Source organism: Anoplolepis gracilipes, chromosome 1 (assembly GCF_047496725.1).
Source record: "Anoplolepis gracilipes chromosome 1, ASM4749672v1, whole genome shotgun sequence".
Taxonomy (NCBI): domain Eukaryota; kingdom Metazoa; phylum Arthropoda; class Insecta; order Hymenoptera; family Formicidae; genus Anoplolepis; species Anoplolepis gracilipes.
Window position 1 is genome coordinate 16,419,537 of NC_132970.1, and position 13,090 is coordinate 16,432,626.

The 13,090-nt window shown below is 28.4% G+C and overlaps 2 protein-coding genes across 6 annotated transcripts; one reads left to right on the plus strand and one right to left on the minus strand.

The window, feature by feature from the left end:
* The first annotated feature begins 383 nt into the window (after positions 1–383).
* Positions 384–3,029, plus strand: Syx7 (syntaxin 7). Of its 4 annotated transcripts, none has more exons than XM_072903021.1 (6): positions 384–579; positions 1,097–1,214; positions 1,291–1,360; positions 1,424–1,598; positions 1,678–1,902; positions 1,984–3,029. In XM_072903021.1, the coding sequence occupies exons 1-6, from the start codon at positions 409–411 to the stop codon at positions 2,227–2,229; spliced, it is 1,005 nt and encodes a 334-aa protein (XP_072759122.1). In that variant the 5' UTR covers positions 384–408; the 3' UTR covers positions 2,230–3,029. The 4 variants fall into 4 exon arrangements, with proteins under 4 accessions (XP_072759122.1, XP_072759211.1, XP_072759383.1 ...); XM_072903110.1 differs by lacking the exon at positions 384–579 and adding an exon at positions 586–924; XM_072903282.1 differs by lacking the exon at positions 384–579 and adding an exon at positions 586–799.
* A 1,205-nt stretch (positions 3,030–4,234) lies between these two features.
* Positions 4,235–9,182, minus strand: LOC140671405 (methyl farnesoate epoxidase). Of its 2 annotated transcripts, XM_072902781.1 has the most exons (9): positions 9,023–9,165; positions 8,053–8,100; positions 7,487–7,738; positions 7,051–7,339; positions 6,418–6,653; positions 5,959–6,170; positions 5,659–5,745; positions 5,235–5,376; positions 4,235–5,047 (listed from the first exon to the last, which is right to left on the minus strand). In XM_072902781.1, exons 2-9 carry the CDS (start codon positions 8,072–8,074, stop codon positions 4,863–4,865), a joined length of 1,425 nt encoding a protein of 474 aa, XP_072758882.1. In that variant the 5' UTR covers positions 8,075–8,100; positions 9,023–9,165; the 3' UTR covers positions 4,235–4,862. The 2 variants fall into 2 exon arrangements, with proteins under 2 accessions (XP_072758882.1, XP_072758809.1); XM_072902708.1 differs by lacking the exon at positions 8,053–8,100 and having other exon boundaries at positions 9,023–9,182.
* Positions 9,183–13,090: the final 3,908 nt, after the last annotated feature.

Sequence of the window (13,090 nt, forward strand, 5' to 3'; positions counted from 1 at the left end):
TTATCTCAGTAATATCTTTACATCAAGTGTTGTATTAAATTATATGACTTAAAACAAATCATGAATAATAATATGAAACATTGTACAAGAAAAAAGATTTCATTACTGCTTGGTTGATATTTTGTATTTTATATATATTCGATCAATATCATATATTTATTATATGATATATATACATAATAAAAATTTCCACGTCCATAGTTTTAATAGAAGATTCGCTAAAAGAGAAAGCAATATAATATTAATTATAGAGTTTCTCTCTCTCGCGTTCTTGTTCTTATTCTCTTTCTCTCTCGGAATGCCACCCACTTCGAAAGATAGGTTTCTCTATCCTGATTGGTCAATCAAACGCTATGCGTAGCACCAAGTGGACTGTGTCCTCGATATAAAACAAGAAAAATATCTTTTATGCATATTAGATATCGGTTGAAATCATATCTGCTCGTTAGATTTATAAATTTATTTTCCAACAGAGAGATCTTGTCCATTCAGTTCCTCGAAACTCGGAATCTACAATTCAATACGTTTACGGTGACAAGATCCATTCAAGATCTATCTCGGCGGCAATTATTGATCAACGTAAGAATTTTTTAGCGCTTTACAACAAGAATAATCCCAGAGGAATCCTTTGAATCGCGCAGCGACATATATATGTAATATATTCGTGTACGTATATACGTGAAATATCGAGACGTGACAATCCTTCGTATGTCAATTTCGTGAGTCATCGCGCAAACACGTATCGACCCACTAGTCGTCATTAGTCGTTGACATTTGTTGACAAGTAAGTTTACATGAGGTGATTGTCATTCATCAAGTGTTACTCGAATAAGGCATATTTCACGTGATTTTTAACGTCATCGCCAGAGCTTCGTCGAGTATTGAAGAACAGCTGATAGCTCACACTTGTTCGCGGAAAAATTAGTTAGTTGCATCCTAAAATCGATTGTGTGAATAAATTGATTGTTAAAGTAATAACGCTCAAACACGTTCTGGATCCTTGCCTTGACTTTTAATTAAATTAAAAATACAAATTGTTTACAAAACTTTATGCCAATATATTGTATAACAAATTAAATTTATATGTATAACCTAGCTGATCAAAATGGATGCTGGATTCTCATCGTATCACAATGGTGGTCCTGCTCGGGAGCAAGATTTTGGCAAGCTATCTCAAACTATTGGTACTTCGATACTAAAGATATCGCAGAATGGTGAGTCGCTATCAAACCAACAAAATTGATTTGAGAATTATATTATGAGATATTTACATTGATGATTCTTTCGCAGTGTCTTCCATGCAGAAGATGGTCAATCAGTTGGGTAGCTCCACTGATTCTCAAGAACTCAGAAATCAGCTGTAAGTTGTAAAATACTTGAGGAAATAAAAATCAATAGTTAATAAAATTTTATTACTTTACAGACATCAGATACAGCATTATACACAGCAATTGGCAAAAGACACTAGTGTTCATCTTCGTGATTTAGCTGTATTAGCAAATAACTCTGGATCTACTAGTCCTGGAGAACAAAGACAGCGAAAGATGCAAAGAGAGCGCCTTCAAGATGAATTTACGAGTGCATTGAATTCTTTTCAAGTAAATATTCATATGCATTTTAATTTTTTTATATGTATTTGTATTATATTACTAATAATTATTGTTTATATAAATTTAGGCTGTACAAAGGCTGGCTGCTTCCAAGGAAAAAGAAATGGTCAGAAAAGCTAAGGCCAGTGCAGGTATTGCACCATTTGGGGAAAAGAAACAGGAGACACTCATAGAATTACAAGACAGTAGAACCTATACAAATGATCATCAAAAACTGCAACAGGAACAACTGCAGGAACAAATGAATTTACGAATGTTGGAAGAGCAAGAAGCTAGTATAAGACAGTTGGAGGTAAATATTTTTTCACAATTATCACAAAAAATCTATATATGTAAATATAATTATTAATATATTTATTTATGTTTTATACAGAGTAATATTAGCGATATTAATCAAATATTCAAAGATCTTGGAGCTTTGGTGTACGATCAAGGAGAAGTTATCGATTCTATAGAAGCTTCAGTCGAAAGAACTGAAGTATCTGTCAGCGAAGGTGCTTCTCAAGTAAGGCAAGCGAGTATCTATCAAACTAAATTGCGTAAAAAGAAATGTATTCTCGTAGTGATAGCAGCAGTCGTATTAGCGATTTTGATCGGAATCATAGTTTGGCAAAGCTAAATATAAATATACATTATACACATATATATATATATATATATATATATATATATATATATATATACATATATATACATATATATACATATATATATATATATATATATATAAATATAAAATAAACAGTGTACAGCATGTTGGAGTGTAGCGCTATGAGAGACTGTTGTCTATGAACACAGCACATCACAATATTAGGCTGATAAAATTCTTAGACGTTCCTATCTAATCTTGCTTTACAAGTGTCCAAAAAGTAGTTATCATAAAATATATCTGATATAATTATTATTATATCAAATATATATACAAAGAAATGGAAACGTGTCTTACAAATTGGATCCTCCTAATTGTTAATTATAAGCAAGCTCCGATTTGCGAGTGGTTTTAATGGCATGTCTAAGATTGCCACAGTCCATTTATACGTTTCATTATAAAACTTCAAGCATAATAATCAAGTATATAACATATGTATGCACGCGAGTATGTGATAATTTTAGTAATTTTAATGCGATTATATATATAATAAAGATAGATGTATGTGCGTGTGTGTGTATGTATATGTGTGTGTGTGTCCAATACTCTATATGGCATAAAGTATGCTTGTTATCTGATTGCATAACTGCGCATGTGCTTGTAAAATATTTTAAAAGTTATTTCTAATCGAAATTCTGGAGCGAATCATGGAGAGTGTGTGTATTATAACATTTTAAGAAAATCAGAAGATTTATGTAAGTTAATGTAATATTATATTTGGTTCAAGAATGTTGATTTATTTTAGACAAGATAATATAATAAACAATATATAGAAAAAGATTATATACACATAAGCTTGTTATGCCTTGTGTGTAAATATTTTTCTTTAACTATTTAATCTTATAAATTAATTATATACCATTAATAGATGTTTAGTATAGGGACCACCTTATATTATTAAACTAATTTATATATTTCGAAATCTATATATAATAACTAAATCTACATTCTCTAAAAAGTATCTTAGAAAAATTATAAAATTATTATAAAAAAAGAAAATATATTTTCTCTTCTTGTTCCCTTCTTTCTATTTATCTCTTTTTACTTTATACCATCTTTTATATTTGTATGACACTACACTGTATAAGTAAATACCATTTTTCTATTTCTATTAAATTTGTTATATGAATGATGCTTTATAGTACAATATGTGTGTTGTAATAAAATAAATGTTTATTTATCATTTTATATTTGGAAAATAATGTTTTTATATTTGCAGATGTTTAGGAATAACTAAGATAGTTTGAGAAAAAAAAGATATGATTTGGTTTTTTAATTAATAAAAATGTCTTGTTATTTAATTAATAAAAATTTTTATCGTGTATCACTATTTGTATAATTTTAAATTTTTTTATTTTGAAAACGCCAATTGATAACGAAGAATTTTTATTGGAATTTTTTTCATATCTCTTTTTAGCTAGAAATGTAATACTAAATATGTTACTTTTTAAATCAAATATACTAAGTAATCATTTATAATTAATATTTTTTTAAAATATATTTTGTGTGGTATACGTGTAACACTAACTGTGTTTGACAAAAACATTCGTAGCCATTACAGACTCGCGCAATGTTTGCAAATGACGTTTATTGATTTTACCACCGCGAAAGTCACTCTCACGATATATTTGGACTTCTGCGAAGCGCAGGATTAATTTCGTTAAATTCGTAAAATTACTTTTACGAGTTCATCGAAACCGATCACGCGCTTCGCAGAAGTCCAAATGTATATCGTAAGAGTAAGACTTTTGCGTGGTAAAACTAATAAACGTCATTTACAAACATCGCGCGGGTCTGTAATGACTACGAATGTTTTTGTCAAACACAATTCGTGCTACGCGTATAGCTAGCACATAAAATATACAGTATGTCAATTATAAATGATTACTTAGTACATTTCGTTTAAGAAGTAACACATAATTATATTTTTAGTTAGAGGAAATAGGGAGAGAGAGAGAGAGATTTAAAGAAAAAATTTCAATAAAGATTTTTCTTTATTAATTGGCGTAATCAATTTTCAAAATAAAAAAATTTTAAACTACACACATAGTAATTGCGATAAAAATTTATATTAATTAAATAAGACATTTTTATTAAAAAAACAACCGCCATTCTTTTTCTTAAACTATCGTCTTGATTATTCCTAAATCTCTTGCAAGCATAAAACATAATTTTTCAAATATAAAATAAATATATATTTTATTACAACATACAGAGTACTGGAAAGCATTTTACACAACAAATTTAACGACAGAAAAATGTTTTAATATTTGCATATACAGTGGAAAATGTAATGTAAATATATAATAATAAAGAATAGTATAAAAAAAAAGATGAAAAGAAAAAAAGAAGCAAGAGGAGAAAATTAATTTTTTTATAATAATTTTATAATTTTTTAAGATACTTTTTCAAAAAATGGATTCAGTTTCTACTTATAAGTTTTGAAATATAAAATTAGTTTTTTATATAATAATATCAGTAAAAAGGGTTTTTATAAATGATGAAGCGATAAAATTGGTTAATAATATCAATAAAAAGGGTCTTTATAATAAATGAGAAATGTATATTATAAATAAGGTTTGCGGCTTGAAATCGAGCCTCTGTCATTCGGATCTTTTCGTAAGTTTAAGATAATACGGTTTTGGCGACAAAGTGAAGCCATCGTAGCATTTCAGGTCTGGTTTGTCGTGATCGGTCGAGATTTTCATATCGAAGTAATGTACGATGTTGGTGAAAAACAGGAACAATGCGGAGCGCGCCAGCTGTTCGCCCAGACAGCGTCTCTTGCCTTCAACAATAAAATAACATCGCCCGCATTGTTCTCGCAATTAGTATATAATTGTGAGAACGTAATGCGCGCATGATGTGTGTTGATTACTTTACGCACACTTTCGCAAAGCGTGAAATTTACGCGATACAGGGACAGGGAAGACAATGGCGAAAATACTCGCGATTTCGCATCGCCTCAGACTTACCCAAGCCAAAAGGTAAGCTAAAGTTGTTGCGACGAAATTGGCCCCGTTCGTCTAGAAAACGTCGCGGACGGAATAGATTTGGTTCGTCCCAATATGCTTCGTCATTTTCAACGCTGTACAAGTTAAAGAGCACAAGCGTGCCCTGCAAAACGATAATTTTCTCATAGAACGCAATTGAGGAGCGATATAATACTCGCGCTATCAATAATTATTTGATGTTATATATAAATTTTCTAATTTGATCCCACGCTCCCACATACTTGACTCGACAAAAAAGTCGGCGCAGATATTAATTTTATATAAAACTAACAATAAATAATAAATATACATCATTGATTTTAAACATGAACGACATGGAATCAGATTAGAAATAATAATTCATGTATTATCATGGATTATTTATAACAGAAATGAGATCCATTACCTTAGGTATTCGATATTCGTTCAATATGACATCCTCTGAGGCACAGTGAGGCACTCCGAGTGGTGCCAAAATAAAATATCTTTGTATCTGTATTATATATATACATTATTATATATATTTATTTGATATATACCATTGACATATGCCATTTATACATATCGTAATTATATATATAAAAAATTACAATATTATTACATTTATATTTTTTGTCTTTAGTATTTTTTTTTATTTGTATGGTGATTAGATATTTCATTATTTTTTTTATCTTATAAATTTATTAGTTTTATATCAATCAATTACCTCGGCTAAGAAAGCTTCTGTTATTGGTAAGAGTGGCAAGTCCTCCTCTGTAGGAGCTCTCGATCTACCAACGACGCTGTCTAATTCAGCTTGAATCACGCCCAACCATTCAGGATGTAGTGACAAAAAGAGAAATATGCTCCCTAAGGTATCGATGGTCGTTTTCGATCCGGCCAGGAAGAGATCGAGGCATAATATCAATAAGTTTTCACCTGTGAGATGAAATACACGTGAAATCACAAATCAAACTTTTATTCAATCCAGGAAAAAAGATATTTAATTTAGTTGCATGCATATTTATATCTAAAATGTGTCGATTATTGTTAAATTCTACGATTTTTATTATAGAATCTTGCGAAAATGCCTAAAACGATTTTGCCAACGAATATCGTTCCGCGGAATAATTTTTGACACAATTGAAATGAATCGATCAACCAAAATTTTTAGCCTTATACTTACGATCAAAAACATTATCTTTATCGCCATTCTTATTCGAGATCTCCAAGAGAAATGCGTCAATAAGATCGCGCGGCTCATTTTCCGGCGGATTGTTCTCGTGTATCTTGATTTCGTCGCCTATAAAGCTCCAGAATACTTTGTGGATTCTTATCAATTCATTATATCCTGATAATTCCGGGATAATAAAACGTAAAAAAGGCATCTGCGACAGCAATCCGCCCATGGTATTCATTGATCTATGTAACACCAATATATTTAGAGAAATTTAAATAAAATATATCAAATATTAATATCATATTATATATCAATATTAACAACAGTCCTTCTGACTGAGGATTTGAAGAAAAAATTTCAATCTGAAATTTCTTTCGAAAGAATCCAGTACCATCTTGGATATTTTACTTAAAAACCTTAAAAATTAGATTATAGTGACACATTGAAAAATAGAAAACTTGGGCATAAGTTTAAAAATCCAATGTGGTTGCGGAAAATGAGAAAAATATGTGTCTACAGAGGGTTAATATAATATATTATATGTTGTAGTATCGTATCTTGTATCGCGCGAAAATAAAATATATTTATACTATTTTATTAAATTACTCTACTTGCGCGGAGATTTTCATCGGCCATTACCTGAAGATATCATGAACGACCTTGAGCACTTGTTGTAGTTTTTCATCCTCGTAATCAAACCTATGTCCGGCAATCATAAGCCATAACGAGTTGAGCACCGCAACGTCGAATACCCTGTGCATCGGCACTACATCATGTTCGCTTATCTTTTGTAGATGATTAATAAACTCTTGAATCTCGATGGTTATTTGCATTTTCATAGCTGATTGGCCCATGCCAAAGGTTCGTAAGTGTCGCATCGTAAATCTACGACTCTGCGACCAAGTGGTACCATCGGTGAACAAAATACCTGTGCAAAGAGAATGAGAGATACGAAAATTTTTTTATATAACTGAAGAGCGTACGAATCGTTTTCACAATCGTTTACATGTCAATGAGAATTAACTTTTTTTAACTTTTGGATTTTGTTGAAACAATATACATAATTTGCGCGTACCTTTTCTCTTCCCCATTGCTCGTGCCCTGAAGAAAAATCCGTCTGGTCGGCCATTAAGCTCGTCACGGAGAAGATTTTTCTTAACCAGATCGTACGTCGAAATTACCACTATTTTTTGATTTCCAAATTTTAGTCCTAATACCGGTCCATACGTATGTGCCAATTGTTGCAGAGCTAAATAAGTGTATTCATATTTTGAACGTAATCGCACAAATATCAGGAAACATCCTATCAATGGTAGCCATGCCGGACCTGTATGATTAATATATTATAATAATAATAAATATATTATTATATTATTATATATATTATTATATATATTATTATATTAAATATATTATAATAAATATAATTATAATATATTATAATAATTTATTAATATATTAATAAATCAATAATTGTTATCTTTGGTTTTATCACGGTACATTAACAAGTTTTATTTGATCGAAGATAAGAGAGGCTAATTGAAGTCTTTATGATTTGTGAATATTATTTATTTCTTTTATTCTCTGAATGCGCGGAGCGTCAGTGAGCGCTCGATATTAATTTTAATCGTAAGTAATTACCCAGGTAGAACATGAAACTCATAATTTTATTTATCACTTAAAAGTTACCTAAACAAAAATTATTAAAAAATGAGTTAAAAATCACAAAAAGAATCATAAATTTTTAAGTTCAATGATCGCATATATAATTTTAAAAAGATTATATTGATTAAATATAATTAAAATATACATAAATAATTAAATAAACAAGTAATTGCGTAATATATATAAAAAATTATATTATAATATCAAAAATAAGTCACCAAAACATTGCCAAAAGTATATCAAATGAGATCATTATGATTTTTCGAAAATGACTTTTAGGTGACGTCAGGTGGAACATAAAAACTCATAATAACATCATTACATAATGAAACCACCTGGGTAACGTCGCAAAAGTCGTAAACGACCATTGACCGAGGATTGAACACGTGTCCCGCAGAAGTCTGATCGTACATCGTACAGTGCTTCCACGACAAAATCTATATTATATTTCGATATTTGTTTATTTGATCTAAAACAACTCGAATCTCGAGTCTCAATTTAAACGATCAATCCAGGATTGACATTGACTTGTTTATTATGATTTCGATTTGTTTGATGTGTAACACAGAAAAATTGAGAATAATAATAATCCTTTATTTCGAAAGCATCTTTCACAGAATATTTAAGAAGCAGGAATAATTACAACTCATAAATGATATATGTTTTCTCATTCGAACAAGAATGTTATATAACGTTTATAATCATTTATAAATGATGAATATAAATCTCACTTTAGTCTATTTATTATATTTATAAGTGTTGAAAAATATAGAAAAAACATATACAAAAATCTATGGGCATTAAAATTATGTAAATTAAAGCAATCGCATCAACGTTAATATCACATAGATTTCAATATCTTAGTTTTTAAATCTTAAAATAGATCAGATTTCGAGGAATTGTATCTTTATGAATTTATTATTGTTGACTTGTTTTATATATTTACCAGGTGGATAATTTTTTGGCTTAACACAATCGTAGAAACAATAGAGGCAAACAAATGTAAAAAGAAGAATAAAGATCGTTAGGTATAACATCTTTAAATACACTGCGACACACTTTACACACTTCTGTTCGTATCTTCTGTGGTTATGCTTACGTGAGCATATACTATATATAGGCTAAGATATGTATATGTGCGTACGCATGTGTGTATATACACATATGTGTATATACAGAATAACTAAAACTTGATTTTATCAAGGAGACATCCTCTGGCCTCACGAACAGAAATATCTTTTTATATTTGAAACGCATGCTCTTACCGGAAACCTATTATATATACGATGTATAATATCTGAATTTGTTACCTTTTATATTTTAACGGAGATTTAATGCAATTTATCATCTTCCGATAAAAATTTAATGAAAAATATTGCAAGTATTGTTGCAAAGCTGCTATTTTTCAAGAGATCTATTTATATAGTAAGTTCCCTTCTAAAATTAAATGAAATTGTATTAAGTACAAGTATGATCGATTTTTTAATAAAATTTCATTTAATTTTAGAAGGAAACTTATTGTATAAATAGATACTTACAATATTTTTTATTAAATTTTTCTCAGAAGATGATAAAATGCATTGGATCTCAGTTAAAATATAAAAAAAAAACAATTCACATATTATACATCAATTTTTTAATACAATTTCATTTAATTTTAGAAGGAAACTTATTGTATAAATAGATCTCTTGAAAAATCGCAGTTTGCAACAATACTTGCAATATTTTTCATTAAATTTTTATCGGAAGATGATAAATTGCATTAAATCTCCGTTAAAATATAAAAGGTAACAAATTCAGATATTATACATCGTATATATAATAGGTTTCCGGTAAGAGCATGCGTTTCGAATATAAAAAGATATTTCTGCCCGTGGGGCCACAGAGCCATATGTATTATATATATATTAATAATTACTTGTCCGTGGGGCCATATGTATCATATGTGTATATATATATATATATATATATATATATATATATATATATATATAATAAATAAATACAAAATATTATATTTTGTAAATAACGTTATTTTTTTATAAAACAAAAAATGTTACAAGTTTAATTATGTGTGAATATTAAGTAGAAACTAAAAAAATTAATTATTATAATTTTTTAAATATTCATATATACAAAAAAGTATTGAACAAATTCTTTTTCTATAGGTTTTTTTTTACTGCAAATAAATAGTTACAAATAATTATTAAATTGCATCGCTAAAACGTTATCAAAAAATATGTCCCTTTATTCAAATATAATAAACTTACTCGCAATATTTTCAATTATAATTTCACGAAAAAATTGAGTTAAATGATATATTGCTTTTATCTTGGGAAACGTACGTGAAAGAGATGTCTAGAAATCGTCTATTGTGTTGTAAAGTGACTATTATTACGCGATAATCAGTAGCAGTTCACAGATCACAATTTTTGCACATGAATGCGTTTTAGATTCGTACACCAAAGAACTTGGAAAAGAAATAATTTTGAATGGAATTATCTCGGAATTATATTTGTTTATTCAATTCAGTGGTTCTTAATTTTTTCGAAATCACGGAACACTTTGATTATAAAAAAAATTTACAGAACACCAAAATCAAGAAGTCATAATACTAATAACAAAAATATGCATAAACATATTTTTTATTAAAATTATAAAATTACAGATTACATAACAGTAAAAAAGAAAACATTAATTAAAATATATATTTGTAAAAACTGTAATTAAATTTCATAATTTCACGGAATACTAGTTTTCCGAGAAACACCGGTTAAAAAACCAATGATCTACTTATTTGTTATAGCTTTCGAAAAAAAATGAGGCGAGAAAAGTCGTAGTAAAGTAATAAGATAAATATTACACGATAAAAAATTTTGTGTTAAATTTAACACATCTCTCGTGTCCCAATTTATCCACTCTAATTTCAATGTTAATTTAACAGAAGGCAAATATGTAAACAAATAACACAAATAATATGTAAAAAATTAACACAAAAATGTGAATTAGTGTAAGATTTATTTGTTAATTGTGTTGTTTTAACTCTTAGAAACGGTGAATATTAATTCAATGCAGAAAAGTTAAAATAACATAATGACAGTATATTATATTAACATAAGAGTATGTTAAAAATTTAACACAAAAATTTTTACACAAGAAAATTTCAACAAAAATACAAAATATTTTTTACCATGTACGTATATATTATTAAATTAATAATTATTATTATTAAGAATAATAATATAAAGGTATCAATATAATATAATAATATCGTACAAGTTTGAATATATCTAAAAAGTGATTCTACATAAGAGACATAAAATTTCTATAAAACGACAGTAGTATAAATGATTACAGAAGAGATGTACAGTTTTCTGATAAAACCCATCCGCGCGGAGTTAAATGAAAGTAAACGTGAGACAAAAGTGAAAATGTTTCCTGTATCCCGATCTCGTGTCATGTCAGAAAAACGTACGTATCATGATTTCTCTGATTCTATTTTTTTCTACCTATGGTCGTACTACGAAGAAAAATCCACTCTTCCGTAGTTGGCGCCAGTGAAATCTCGCCGACGCGACGTCCTCATCGTCGTCATCAATCGAACGGGAGTCTGTGTCGCTACTCGTACCTTATCCAGACGGACAGTACAGTGACATGGATTAATTTATGTTACTGTGTGGGTGCACCGATACTTTCTCCACGGTCCTCTACATGCTGGTCACCTGCCGTCCATAACAGACTCCACTTTCTCCAATTTCGCAGGGATACGTGCGCGTATTTGCGTTGCATCACCTTCGTTGCAAGTTCAGAATATGACGAGCGATTTACTGTGAAATTATAAAAAAATGATCATTTAGACGTCCTTTATCGAAATGTGTATCTATTTTTAACAGCTGTTATAAAATTGAAACAGTACGAGACTCGAATAACATTTATTCTCTCTGATAGATATTACTGGAAAAATAATTAGAGTAAAAAATAATTTGTCGTAAAAAGATAAATATTTTTTAGATCAGTTTTTTAATTTCTTAATTATAATTACCTATAATTATGTATTATTTGGAATATAATTATAAATTTTGAATATATGCATATGAAAATAATAGAATAATCTATCATCTTATTCATCTTATTATTTGGTTTGCTTTAACAATGCTTTGTTATATTATATTTCTCTTGTAAATAAAATTTGCATTACAAATGTGTCACACATATTATTATTACTATTTCAAAGCTTATTGTTAGATATTATTTCGATTCTCTTTCTTTCTCTTCTTAGCTCATAAACTGTACGTATGTACATAGTTTACAACAGACAGATATATTATCTTTGTTTTCGTCCGAGTAAAATATTCCTTTGCTTTTTACGGCTCAATTCATTATTCTTGTTTAAAAAATTTAATCTCTTTTATAAAACACATAGAAGTAATAGAATATAAGATATAAGATGAAAAAATTAAGCTTGCAAAATGTTTCTTTTAATTTAGTAAATAATTGTGCACCTTAAAAATTTAAGAACATTGTAAATTTTAATATACAGTACCAAAAATATATCACCTTTAGTATTTTTGAGTATAATTTTATTCAAAGTGTATGGATATTTATAATATAATATATGTTTTGATAGTAAATACAACTTACTAAATAAAATATGTTTCATAAAATAATATAAAAACTTAATTTTAATAATATAAAAAATTAATTTTGTAAGTAATTTAAATTAAATTTATTCTCAAAAATCCTAAAGGTGATATATTTTTGGCCAGTACATTCTTACCGATATAATCGATGACGATACATGATAAATGATTCACAGAAATAATTCTTATTGTTTATTTTGAGTGTTTTCAGAGAATAAAATAATTGAGAAAAATTAGAAAATGAATATGAATTGTTTAAATTTAAAAGAGTAAAGTAGTATACAAATTATAATTATATAAGCTTGGTAGATAACGAATTTGTATACATTTATTAAACATCATGAGTATCTAGAGAAACTGTTGAAAACAATGTT